This window comes from Phoxinus phoxinus (genome assembly GCF_949152265.1).
Source record: "Phoxinus phoxinus genome assembly, chromosome: 13".
Taxonomy (NCBI): Eukaryota; Metazoa; Chordata; class Actinopteri; order Cypriniformes; family Leuciscidae; genus Phoxinus; species Phoxinus phoxinus.
In genome coordinates, this window is record NC_136888.1 from 21,352,557 (window position 1) to 21,366,727 (window position 14,171).

The 14,171-nt window shown below is 37.9% G+C and overlaps 2 protein-coding genes across 5 annotated transcripts in view; one reads left to right on the top strand and one right to left on the bottom strand.

The window, feature by feature from the left end:
* plb1 (phospholipase B1) overlaps window positions 1-14,171 on the bottom strand; it is a 72,333-nt gene that overhangs the window by 54,197 nt on the left and 3,965 nt on the right. The gene's annotated exons all lie outside the window — the stretch shown is intronic.
* kcnh1a (potassium voltage-gated channel, subfamily H (eag-related), member 1a) overlaps window positions 1-14,171 on the top strand; it is a 46,901-nt gene that overhangs the window by 29,026 nt on the left and 3,704 nt on the right. For all 4 annotated transcript variants that reach the window (XM_079632193.1, XM_079632194.1, XM_079632196.1 and 1 more), the window contains 3 exons: window positions 118-370; window positions 3,700-3,896; window positions 12,964-13,832. In XM_079632193.1, coding sequence (XP_079488319.1) covers window positions 118-370; window positions 3,700-3,896; window positions 12,964-13,818 — 1,305 coding nt within the window. In that variant the 3' untranslated portion in view covers window positions 13,819-13,832. The remainder of the gene's footprint in view (window positions 1-117; window positions 371-3,699; window positions 3,897-12,963; window positions 13,833-14,171) is intronic.

Here is a 14,171-nt window from a genome sequence, read left to right on the forward strand (position 1 = left end):
ATTTTGAGCTGAAATTTCACAGACACATTCTGGGGACACCATATATTTATATTACATGTTGTGTAAAGTGGCATAATATGTCACCTTTAAGTCTGATATTTCTCTCTCTTATTACAGGTTTTGCAGATCTGTCCTAAAGACATGCGTGCTGATATATGCGTGCATCTGAACCGGAAGGTTTTTAAGGAACATCCTGCTTTCCGTTTGGCCAGTGACGGCTGTTTGCGGGCCCTGGCCATGGAGTTCCAGACCATCCACTGCGCTCCAGGCGATCTTATCTACCATGCAGGCGAGAGCGTGGACAGCCTATGTTTTGTGGTGTCAGGGTCACTGGAGGTCATCCAAGACGACGAGGTGGTCGCCATTCTGGGTAAGAGAATATTGACTAGGTATGGATTTGATTATTTTCTTTGATATATTTTTAGCAAAGGTGCATTAATTATCTTTAGCAGTTTGCACATCATGACATCATCCCTCTGTCTTGGGTGTAGTTCCCTATGGGAAGATTATTTGCATCCACAGAGCTTCTATGTGATCGTATATCTCCACCACACTGTGCCATCCCTCTCCCTTTTGTTTCTTACCACATCCTGTGAGCATAATGCATGTTAAATAATTCAAAATATGGCCTAAGCTGATGATAAAAAAATAACATTAAAAAGATATTTGAAATGATTACTTATACCTATAAACACTCTAATATCTTCTTACGTTGGCTCTGTTATTTCATTCATTCAATCAAATGACAAGAAACAAATAGAAATTGAGTAGTCATGATACCAAATATACTAATATTGCTGTGTGTATATACTAGATATATTTTTCTTCTAAATTTTGTATTATCATTTCAGTAATTTGTCAAGTAAACAGTCAATAATAAATTTAGGTTTTGTGGTAAATTTAGGTACGTTTGTGTGTGGTTTTCTCTTTTTCTTGTCAAAATGATTGTTTAATTAATATTAATGACATAAAAGTATCTGATAGAATGTATTTATACTATGAAACCCAATGCATAGATCTGATATTTTGATACAAAATAAGATTTTTTTAGGTCATGCTGGATGATACTGCAGAAATACTGGTATAATTTCATCATTTTCCTTAGTTTAGTATCGACTCGACATCCTTAAAAAAAAGATTTTTTCTATTTTTAAAAAAAGAATAAAAAAGGCAAACAGTGATCTTAGGTCAGACATGCGACTCATAGATGTATACAGCTCCTGATGTAACGTCTGTTATTTCCAACATCTGTCTGTCTCACAACACAAAATTAGGCTACTTCGCCTCATGAAGCCATAGAGCTGAGAATCTAATGGCCATTTATTTCTCTGTTGACAAACTAACGATGCGTTGCTAAATTTGGCTCTCTGCCGCGGCTGTTAAACTGATTTAGGATCAGTCTGGAAGGCCACAAATGTCCACTTTTGCTTACACACACACTATGTAGAAAAAAATAAAAAGGATTATCGATCTGACCTCTTGTATCTCTCAAGTGGGCGGACTGAGCGAAACTGTGGGTCAGAGGTCAGTATGCGCATGTCTGAATTCTCATTAGTCTGGTGTGTGTTACACTGTGACCTCTGGAGGTATAAATAATGATACTGCTGGTCTATTACACATATTACAAACTCTCTCTTTCCAATCACTCTTACTTAAAAGTACAAAGAAAGAGAGCACAGTGACAGCACCCATATTGCACATATTGTTTATTTCTCCTTAAACGTCAGTTTAAGCAGCTACAAAACACAGTGAGCTCAAAACTTCCCAAGCAAATCCAAAACAATCATTCATTAAAGCTATGCTGCAACACTATTATTCATTCCAAACTTCTTGAATTTTTTGATGTCATGCAGATAAATATATTAAAGGGACATTTCACCCAAAAAAGAAAATTCTGTCATTCCTTATTCCTTCCTTCTGTGGAGCACAAAAGATGATTTAAGTCATTATACATAAACTCTTCCCACACATATACTGCCATTCAAAAGTTTGGGAGCAGTACGATTTTTTAATGTTTTTGAAAGATGGCTCACCAAGATTGTGTTTATTTGATCAAAACAGAACTTTTTCAAAAATATATATTTTTACACATTTAAAATAACCATTATGTATTATAATATATTTTAAAATGTGATGTATTCCTGTGATAGTAAAGCTGTATTTTCAGCAGCCATTACTCCAGCCTTTTCTTTCTGCTTATCAATGTTAAAAACAGTTGTGCTGCCCAATCATTTTTAACCGTGATACTTTTATTTAATTTTTTTATTTTAATCTTTGATAAATAGAAAGTTCAAACAAACATAATTTATAGTTGAATATTTAAAATATAAATGTAGTGTGTATCAAGATGCAGCATAGATGTCAAACACCATTAGATCTTGATGTCTCGTAACCAAATGTGACACTCTGGAGCTCTCTCTCTGCTAGCAGGAAGGAATCTGTATTCTAGAACATTTACTAAGACAACCGTAAATAATTTTTCTGAGTGGACATTTTGGCTCTGTAACTCCAACTTATAGATGTGAGCTGACAGAGATGGATGGACAAGACTTTTGTGCATTTGTTCATTTCAGTAATGGAATGAGGGAATATGTCTCATCATCATTTCTCCTCTGTCAGACATGCTCATGATATGTAGCACTATGGGCTGACCAATCATAATTAAAGTGTGTGAAAGAATGCTGCCTTGCCAGGATATTGTTGTGAATGAGATTTTACCAGTGCTTTCGACTGCTTAAATCTTCTGATCTGACGTGTTAGTGGTGTTTTACATAAGTTAAATTACACACCCAAAACCCCCCAGAAAACATGATCTGTCTACTGTGATCTGATCTAAGACAGAAGATAGAGGAAAGAAAAAAAACAGAAAGATCATTTGCAGTATTTTCTCTTTTTTTGCTGCTAAAAATTATTGATAGAAAATAAGAAATTAATTTAGCAGAAATTTCTTGAAACAACTAAAAAAATCAAGATATTTACTGAAAAGTCATAATACACTACCGTTCAAAGGTTTGTTTGATTTTTTTAATGCTTTTGAAAGGGGTTTCTTATACAACAGTTAGGCTACATTTATTGGATTCAAATACAGTAAAACAGTAATATTGTGAAAAGTTATTGTAAAATAACTTTTCTATTTTAACATGTAATTTATTTCTGTGATTTTAAAATTTTCAGCATCCTTACTCCAGTTTTCAGTGTCACATGATCCTTCAGAAATCATTCTAATGCTGCTTTGCTGCTCAAGAAACTTTTCTTATTATTATCAATAATGTTGACAGTTGTTGTGGAACTGATACATCAGTTAAAAAAAAACTGAAAATCTTTTTTTAACATTATAAATGTATTTACTGGCAAACAACCCTCCTCATCAAAAAACACCTTACTGACATTGAACATTTGAATGCTAGTGTACAATATACAATTAGGCTTATTTAGGACAACAAAACAAAAATACTGATTAAAAAGATTTTTTTTTTGCTGTTTAGTATAAATAATAAGATCCATCTAATATATTACTTGGAATAAACATACAGTATCAATCTGCCAGTTATTTAGACAGCCACAGTCCTCTGAATTGTACCAATCAGGGCTGTGTTTCCCAAGAGCATCGTGAGCCTAGAACCATTGCGGACAACAATGGTCTCTAACACAGGCCAGGCCTGTTTGTGTGTGTAAGAAAGTGTCTGTGTATCTCCACAGGTAAAGGTGATGTGTTTGGGGACGTGTTCTGGAAGGAGGTGACGCTAGCTCAGGCGTGCGCTAATGTGAGAGCGCTAACATACTGTGACCTGCACGTGATCAAACGGGACGCGCTTCAGAAAGTCCTAGAGTTCTACACCGCCTTCTCCAACCACTTCTCACGAAATCTCCTGCTTACGTACAACCTGCGCAAACGGGTGAGTGTCTGCCATTCTCTTTCCCTCTCAGTACTGTTTCAATTTCCACTGGCCCATGTCAGACCGCATATGTAAGCAGAATTTCTCAGGACCCACATTACAGGTTACTGACTGCATTCAAACTTCACACACTGCACAGCTGGAAGTAGATTGCAGCACGCTGAACTCATGGGAAAATATAAATACAGCTCTCTAAATCTATCTAGATAATCACATCCTACTTATAGTGACAGACACTTTCTATTCAGTAAATCAGAGTAAATCCAGATGCTTTAAGCAGTTTATAGCTACACTATCTATTCTGTGTAGGTTAATCACCATATGGATGTAAATGTAACCCAACTCCTCATGTAAATTATACAAGTTCTTAATTGCCCACTCCTAATAACCTTTTTTTTATGGACATTTATGGGTGTCACAATAAAGAGCTGAAAATAACTAATATAAAAAATGTATGTTAATATTGACTTAATATTATCGTAAATAACCCAGTGCCAATAATTCATTTCATGTTGATATTGTGTTGATACTACACATTATAATACTGTAAATAATTCAGCACCAGTAACTGGCTGATACTCCAACATAGTAGGTGGCAGTATTGCAACTTAATGCTGGTTGCCAACAGTCTTAAAAGGGGAAAAAAAGAAGATGACGCCATGCTTGCGTAGCTACTACTGCCAAACAAACTCTTGTCAGAGACGACAGACCAAAGCATTAGTCCCTACACTAGTATTTTGAATGTGATTCATTAGCCAAAAAAAAATTTTTTTTCCCCACCTCACCCACGTTAATATTGTTTTTGATTGTGAATCCACAATAATTGTGTCATGAAAATCTGATATTGTGACAGCCCTAATGAAAGTATTAACCCAGAAATCACCTTGTCTGTATGGAGATGCATCTTTAGCAGAAAGGTACAACACAAGCCTTCTCACAAGTTGCGTTGCTGCTTTGCTTAATGCAGTCTGTTAAAGGAACAGTCAACATGCTGACTTTTTGGCACTTTAGCTTATTCACGGCATCCCCCAGAGTTAGATAAGTCCATACATACCCTTTTCATCTCCGTGCGTGCCGTAACTCTGTCTGACGCACCCACCGCTAGCCTAGCTTAGCATAAAGACTGGAGGTTCCAGCTAGCATACTGCTCCCAATAAGTGACAAAATAACTCCAACATTTTCCTATTTACATGTTGTGATTTGTATAGTCACATCGTGTACAAATAACAAGCAGTATGCTAGCTGGAGCCGTTTACCTCCAGTCTTTGTGCTAAGCTAGTCTAGCGGTGGGTGCGTCAGACAGAGTTACGGCACGCACGGACATGAAAAGGGTATGTATGGACTTATCTAACTCTGGGGGATGCCGTGAATAAGCTAAAGTCCCAAAAAGTCGGCGTGTTCCTTTAAGAAAAGAGGTTTGTGTGTGTGCATGTTTACATGGAAGTGCCAATACAAACATGTGATAACATATGTGTGGGAGCTATTAATACATAATTGCTGAATTGAAGAGCTGTGTTCCATTTATCTGACAGAAGAGAGAAAGAGACAGAAAAATAGAGAAATATTCTGATCAGACACACAAACAACTCTAAACTGACTTGTTAAATGACCAGAAATGACTGAGAGGAGGATTAAGGGATTAAAGGACATGCGGGTTTATTCTAAAGCCTGTTGTTCTTTTATTTCTATGGGCTTTAATTGAAGAGGATAATATAGAAGTGACAGGAAACAATAGGCTAGGATTGGGAAAACTAAAGTCAGGGGATCGCCCGCATATACAAACCAGAGAACTCAAACCACCTGCCTGGCCATATCTCTGATTGTCCCCATTGTTTTGACTGTTTAGAGACAAACATTGAACTTTGTTACAATTTTATCACATCGTGTTCAAAATAACTGCAACACTCCATAAACCAGATGTAGCCGTTATCTTACCCATAAATTCCTTCCCAGTTCCAATTAAAGACAGTATAATAAAAGACTGTCCGTATGATAGAATGGCCCTCAGCGTGTCTAAGTTTTGGATCTCAGCCTGAGTTCTGTTTCTCAGTGGAACTGGGTCTGAGGAGGAGACTATTAATAGCTCAGTGAGCGTCTGCCTCTTTATTGGAACGGCTTACGCTGTATAGTTATATTTATCCATATGGGTTAAATATATATCACTTCAGCAAACACATTCATATTGGAGCTGGAGAACCAAATTCATCTGGTGCATAAATATATACTACTGTTAAGCATCTTTTAAACAATAATGGTACAGGTCAGAGCTTCAGTGAATAGTCTCTCTGTCACGCTCTTCACGCCTACACTTGTATGTAATGGACTTTTGTCATGTTTGCATCACTTGTTCGAAAAATAGCTAGATTGTTGCCTCAGTGCAATGTGGTTTTTGCTAGAGCTTTAACGCTAACTGTTCTCTTAAACAATACATTGAAATATGAAAACACAAAATGTGGTTATATTAATGCCTCTCTGACACCATTGCCAAATGGGAGTCTTTAATTAGCTCATGTCTCCATGAATTAGTCATGATGTTTACTGTTTGATTGTGACCCAGATAGAAAAAAACTTGTTATACATGGAAAAATATGTCACAGGAAGACTACATATGTTATATTTCTGGACACATTCTATATTCACCAATAGACTTCTACAGTGGTCAAATAGGCCAGTTTGGCCTAGATACAACAGCAGCGGCGATTACCCAGTACACAATGCAGTCTATTTGTGATTACAAGACTGTTTTCTTACTTTTAATGTATGCATAAGTCCTCATTCCTAACTAACTCCCAAATGCAGTGTCGAGAGTGTTCAGACGAGTCACTTCTTTCAAAGCCCTACAGAAACATTATTAGGTTCAATTAAAACCTACTTATCTGCAATCAGATCAGCCAAATTCCCCAATGAATCATTCAGTGCGAGCTATATAAAACGTTCACAAATCTGACAATCATTCGAATGTAGTTAAGTAAAACGTTTCCTAAAATAACAATACTCTATAGAGGACAAATTCTTAAAAATTGTACATTAACAAAGTTACTGTCTACCACTGTTGACTTAACTCGTATTGATCCAGAACATTCCTTTAAATTTTTACTTTGAGAAACATAAATTAGAAATCAGTATCCTCACAATGTTTGTACTACAACATCTGCAGGTTTTAAATAAGGGTACATTTTGGAAACTGAATTTGTACACAACAGGCACATAGCACCACAGTTTTGGCATCTTTCTATGTAAAATCCAAACAAACACACTCCCGTGATGCTGAGACAGTACATACAGTACATCTGTCACAACTGCATATATAAGTGCTTAAAAGGTCCATCCAATTTGTTTCTGATTCTGCATGTTTGTGGTTGCCAAGGTAACACTGTAAAACCCTCTTCATCTCAAGGCTGCTGTGTCAAGAGTTATTTTAGCTTTGATTAAGGTTACAGTTTATGCAGCTGTAATGGGTAAAACACGTTCATCCACACACAACTGTAAAGGCATTCACACCCTTCAACACGCATTAACATGTGTGTTTGCTACTGCAATTGAATTGCTGTCAAAAGTCATGACTGGTAAAATGTCAGATGTATATCACTGGTTTGACACTGCCATTTACTCAATATGTCCCTTCATGACCCTGCAATCCATGTGTGTGTGTTTGGCAGGAGTGAGTGAATCAGTCGTTGCTGAGGGATCAGATTCTGTGAGGTTGTGATGAGTGTGGTAAATCTGATCAGATCAGTGACATAAAACCAGTCAGTCAGCATGAGGCACACAGTAAAAGCACAAGATACGCAGGGGTGAATTCACTTCACAGCAGGATTTCGGCACAAAAACCTTCAGCTTATTTACCAACCAAGAAACCATATCATTAACAAGCATCAGTCTTTTCATTCTGTTTTACAAATAGAATAATTTACCCTTTCCGAACATAATTTCAAAACACCAAGGCATATAAATATTAGTAAACTGAAATATCTTCCAAGTGCTGATAAAAATAAATATCCATTTGAGGTTAATATTACTTAGCCTATACTGTAGCTTCTTAAGTCACTGTGTTTGAATGTGTACGGATTGTTCTGGTTTATTTCTCTGAAATATGGTGCATATTTAGGCAGTGATTAATATCGGGATGTGAGGCAAGTATTTAGTATTTTATTAATGTTAGTCTGTTGTGAGTGTAATGATTTTTTAATGCTTTTGAAAGAAGTCTCTCATGCTTACCATGGCTTAATTTATTTGATAAAAAATACAGTGAAAAACAGTAATATTGTGAAATATTTTCAAATGTAATTTATTCCTTTGATGGCAATGATGAATTTTCAGCAACCATTACTCCAGACTTCAGTGTCACATGATCCTTCAGAAAATATTGTAATATGCTGAAACATTTCTAATCAATCATTATTATCAATGTTGAAAAGAGTTGTGCTGCCTAATATTTTTGTGGAAAGCTTGATAAATTAAGGATTTGAATTAGATGAATAGAATGTTAAAAAGAACAGCACTTGTTTGAAAAAGAAATATTTTGTAACAACGTAATACTCTTTACTGTCACTTTAGATCAATTTTATTCATCCTTGCTGAATAAAAGTGTTCATTTCTTTAAAAAAAATCTCGAACCACAAACTTTTAAATGGTAGAATACAGGTGGAGAGATGTTACACAAAAGCATCTTAAAATTTAAATAAAACATTTATTACAAATCACACACTACAAAACACTCCCAGCATCGTTGCCACAAATATTATACACACTCGGCTCAGTTAAAATAACCAGGATAATCATAAACATGCAATTTGGTTGTTTAAAGACAGAGGTTGTTCCAAACAGAGAATAAAAATTATGCAAATAAGCATTCAAATGATGACCAATAGTGTGTGGTTTCAATTTAAGCACAAATTAAACATGAAATTGTAACTTTTACTACAGACAAATGGAATGCAAATGGTGGTTTAGTGATGGGTAAAAGTACACAAGGATAGTGTGCAGTTGAGGTAGAGAAAGTAGGTGTGCGTCTGCTTTTATTTCATAGTTTTACAGTGTTATGGGAATTTTTTTCTGCTTCGATGTGCACACAGCCAGCTTTTAGTTTGAATTATGAAACGGTGGAGACGTGAGTGCTCCCTCTCGCCTACTGTCTCTTTCCGTCCCCTCCTTTTTACCGTTCTATCCCCAGACTAACACCTCCAACACACACGCATTTTGAACTTTTTGAGAGTTGCAGAATGAGTTTCCCTGTTTGATGATATATTTAGGTGTAGAAAAGCAAACGCAGAACACACAAGAGGGCCGTGTGTGCGCGGGAGTGCGAGGGACGCGTGGCAACAGAAGGATTCTAACAATACACCATTAGGAATCTAGGTGCGAGCACATAATACCATCCTCCTCGTGCTCGCAGACACACACACCTTTGTGTAATGCTTCAGCTTTTGTTATGTAATCCCTCTCTGCATGTCTGTTCTTTCTCTGCCTCGTATATCCTTCAAGGGCGATGGTTTACAAAACACTACAAACAATGACAGTCCCCTGTATCTGTCAGCCAGAGTGCTGACAAGCTCAGTATCCACTCTAGTAGTCTTTTGACGAGTATTTTATGATTTAAAGGGATATTTCAAATACAATTTAAACTATCAGAAAATAGTTTGGACTCCTTCCTTCAGTTTGTAAAATTAAGTAAAAATCGTGTTTACAAGGATGCATTTACAATGGAAGTCTATAGATCATTAGAACCAGACGGTTTGAAAGCACAAATATGAAGCTTGTTGTTAAAGCATACAGTAAACATGTCAAAACTATTTGTCATTTTGAGATATATAATTTTCATAAGTGGATGCGACTAATTGTGTGTATTGGTGTAATTTGTGAGGATGAAGTTTGCTACATATGCAGTTTAAACTATTTTTGTCTATAGAGTGTGAAAGTCAATGTGGTCCAAATCAACACCGGTTGCATACATGGCTCTCATAACATTTTGTGTCAGTTAAAAAAGCTGATTGGTCTACTTTGAATCCGAAAAGTTAGACCGATTACCTCTTGACTAACTGCTAGTTGGCTAGTTCTTAAGACATAGTCTTAACATAGTGACTATGTTTATACAACTGGCCACATGGACAAAGAAACAACAACAAAACAACCCTTATGCTAGTGTGACAGATATGGTAAGAATGTTTGTGCTAAAGCTGTCTACATGCGTATGCACTGATACTGCGCCTCAGAAATATAAATGATGGCTATAAGGGTGGATTTATTTCCGGATAGTGGAATGGCCTGTGTGTGTCTGTGTCCAGGATAGGAACGGCTGAATGGGAGGGCAGCGGTCTGGTCATTACTGTCCATCATCTCTGTAACGCTAAGAGAAGCAAGACCCTTGACGTCATTCAGAAATGCAATCTACTGAGGCTGTCTATTTGTCTGACTGATTTGTACAGTTCTCTCATTCAGCCTGGATTCTCAGAGAGAGCGGCAGTGGTATATTTCACCACTTTCTGCCAAACATGAGATATTTAGAGTTCAATTTAAAAAAAATATAATATTCAACTGGAAAGTGGCAATATGACAAATCTGAGCATATTAAAGCCCAAATGAAACAATTGTATGCGAAACGTAATGGGGAAATGCCTAATACTCTGTTTCTCCCACTAATACACACCGCTTAAGGATCATTTTGTGGTGCCTAAACTCAAGAATGGGAAAGAATGTGATTGTGTGCATAGCCACTATTTTTTGCCATGGTTGATTTTGTTCCCACCACTTTATGAAATTGCTTGTGGCTACCGACTAGATGTATCTAATAAAGGGGAACGCTTTCCAATTGTTGTTTTCTGATGCTGGAATTTGTCATTTTTAATGTTTGACTGAGAAATGTTCCCTCCCACACACAGCACTCAGACATGCGCTCAACCTCCCTTTCGCCGGCTTGCTATCAATTCTAATGAAATCACAAATTAAAATTAAACAAATGTGCCCCACTCCTGCTATACGGCCACTGATGTAAAGTAGTTATTTTAGCTTAATAAAACAAGTTATATCAGGGCAGGTTAAAATCTTATGGAAGCCTGTTTCCACGTCAGAGTTCAATAAATTAAAATAAAATAAATGTTACTGTGTGAGATAAAGGTTGAATTGTAAGATATCATATTTATATAAAGCCACACAATGAGAAATAAAGACAAAATTGTGAGATATAACGTCAAAATTTTTAAATCAAAAGCCTGTTTTCAATTCAAAGTTCAATGAAACAAAATAAAATAAATGTAACTGAGATAAAGGTTAAAATAAGAAAGACTGAATTGTATGATATCATTTATATAAAGTCAAACTGGAAGATATGAATTCAAATTGTATACATAAAGTCAAATTGTAAGAAATAATTGAACACTGGGGCATAAAGTCAAAATTCTGAAATACAAAGTCAAATCGCGAGATATAAAATCAACGTTGGCAGCTATAAAGTTGCAAAGTCACAGAGGACACATTTCTACCAGGTTTAAACGGCCATGTGCGTCACCTGACCACTTGTGATTAGATCACTTTAGACATGTTGATACAAGGTCCTGTGTGTCATTTCTTGAAAGAGTGTGTGTTTGATGTGTTTGGAAAGCAATAGTCTGTCTTTAGTCTCAGGAGAGGATGACTTGTAAATCCCCAAAGCTACATCTGAACTTTTCACAAACACCTTTTGACGGCCTGTTCACACACGTTTACACGGTCTTTGCAAAATCTTCACAGTATACTGTATGAGATTATAGCCGTCTTTTTTTAGCTGAAACGTCTCAGCTGAATTAAAATGAACTAACAATAAACACATGGTCAATCAAATAAAAAAATTTTATTCCACACAAACCAAGCAAGTGTCCACAGCCCATCCTCTTCTACTACACACGAGAGGACTAGAGCATGTATGTGTTGTTCTGCTCCCAGTAATTTCACAGACAGATTGGTGGTACAGATGCTTGGGCACTCTGTCCCACTTAATGAATATTCAGGACATAATGAATATTAACATATTGAAGATGGAGTCATACAAATGCATCGTCCAGCTTGCAATAGTGACAGGAACAAACTGTCTCAGTATGCAGAGGTGTACACACACACACACACACACACACACACACACACGCACACACGCACTTTCATCATTATAATTATTAAACCCTTCCACGAACTGTCTGGGCCAATCAAAACTAAATGCCAGTATGAGTGTGAATGCATATGAGAGAGAAAGAGATGGAAAGAGGGAGAGAATAAAATTGTTGCATCCAGACCCACACACTGAGATTTGAGCAGACACTCACATAGCAGAAGCTTGACTTTGGGAAACTGCTGAATAAAAAGCCTTCAACTCTGAAATATACATGAGCTCCAATAAATAAGTTAGAACTTAGAACATCTTGCAAAATTCACAACACCGGGCGCAGGGTCTCCAGGACAGCGAGTGTAATCTCACTATACAGGAGACACCTGGAATGGTTGTAATTTTCCTGCTGAAGTCTATATTGCATAATCTTGCAGAGCCAGACTTATGACTATCAGCGCAAAGACTAGTTGACATCGCAGCTTATCCTGGATAGAACTTCCTATTTAGACTAAAAGAGGCTATCTGCACAATGTACATAAAGTGAGTGACCACATTTTGTTTTAATGTTATGGTAAAGGGATAGTCCACTTTTACTTTGTTTATGGACAAAAACAGTTAAGAAAAGGGTCAGTTAAGAAAAGTGACAGTTACATTCAATTTGCATATTTTGTTAAATAATAGCCTATAGTTCGAATTCTTTTAGAACTATACTACTTAATCCTCTTCATCCCACGTGAGACATAAGGCCGCATTAGAACTATATTACATATTCTAAAAAAAAATCATATTTTAGAACTATATTATGCTAAAGCATTTCTGAATAAAATGCTCAAACATCAGAATATAGCACTAGCAATGCCAAGACCATGGGTTTGATCCCCAGGGGAACTATAGTATATCATTTATATAACATAATATTTATATAATTTGTATTGTGCATGTTTAATGGTTGCCCGGCCACATGTGTATGTTTAACTAACTGTGTCTTTTCAGCTTGTGTTCAGAAAGATCAGTGACGTGAAGCGTGAGGAAGAGGAGAGGCAGAGGAGGAAGAACGAGGCCCCGCTGAATCTTCCTCCCGATCATCCTGTCCGCCGCCTGTTCCAGCGTTTCCGCCAGCAGAAAGAAGCCCGTCTTGCCGTTGGGCAGCCCAATCCCGATGACCCTGATCTTGAGAAGGGCCAAATCCACAACAAAGTCATCAGCCAAGATGTGGTCGCCACCACAAGCATCGTCACAGTAACGGAAAGCCCAGCCACGCCCATCCCATCCCACCCAAACAAAAACCGCACCCTGGGTGCGTTCGACCAGGCCAAGCTCAGTGCCCCTGTCCCAAACATCCCTCGGACATCAGAGCCACGCGCACGAGGGTGGGCCAGGTTTAGGGAAAGCATTGCAAAGCCAGAGAGCTGGGGGAACGTTCCTAAAGCGGAATCAATGGAGACTCTCCCAGAGCGGAGCAGCTCCGCAAAGACTTCAGAGCCCAGCGGACTTAAGAAGACCGACTCCTGCGACAGTGGCATCACCAAAAGCGACCTACGGCTGGACGAGGGTGGCGCACGCACCCCTGTAGACCGAAGCCCAGTCCTACCTGACGGAAAAACTCCCCCGATCCCACCTATCCCCCCTATTCCCGAACACACGCTGCACGCCTCACTCCTGGAACTCCGTACTGAACTTAAAGAGGAGCTGTCGGCGCTCGGTAACCGAATGGTTGCCTTGGAGACACAGGTTGCTGAGGTATTGAGGTTGCTAAGGAGGAGAAAGTCTCCGACCTCTCCCATGTCGCTCTTCCAGATCTCACGACCGACATCACCAGACACAGACAAGGAGGACATATTCCCTTGAAGAAAAAGAGAGAGGTAAGCTCCTTTCCTCTTGAAAGGGAAATGATTCAGAGACTTTCTCTGAGAAACGATTTTTTAAAAATGGAACTACTTCTGACATCTGTGCCAGCAAAAAGCATGACAGACACTCTAAGAGAGAATGTGTGTGTGTGTGAGTGTGAGAGAGAGAGAGAGAGAGAGAGAGAGAGAGAGAGAGAGAGAGAGAGAGAGAAAGGATGAAATAAGACACTGGAAAGGAGAAGAGGATGTCTCATCCCAAGGCAGAGCATCTGCGATACCAAAGTGATGGTGTGTTAGTTGTCACACAGACACTCTTTGTGTTGAACTGCTCCCTGTTTTAGTCCTGTGAGGCTG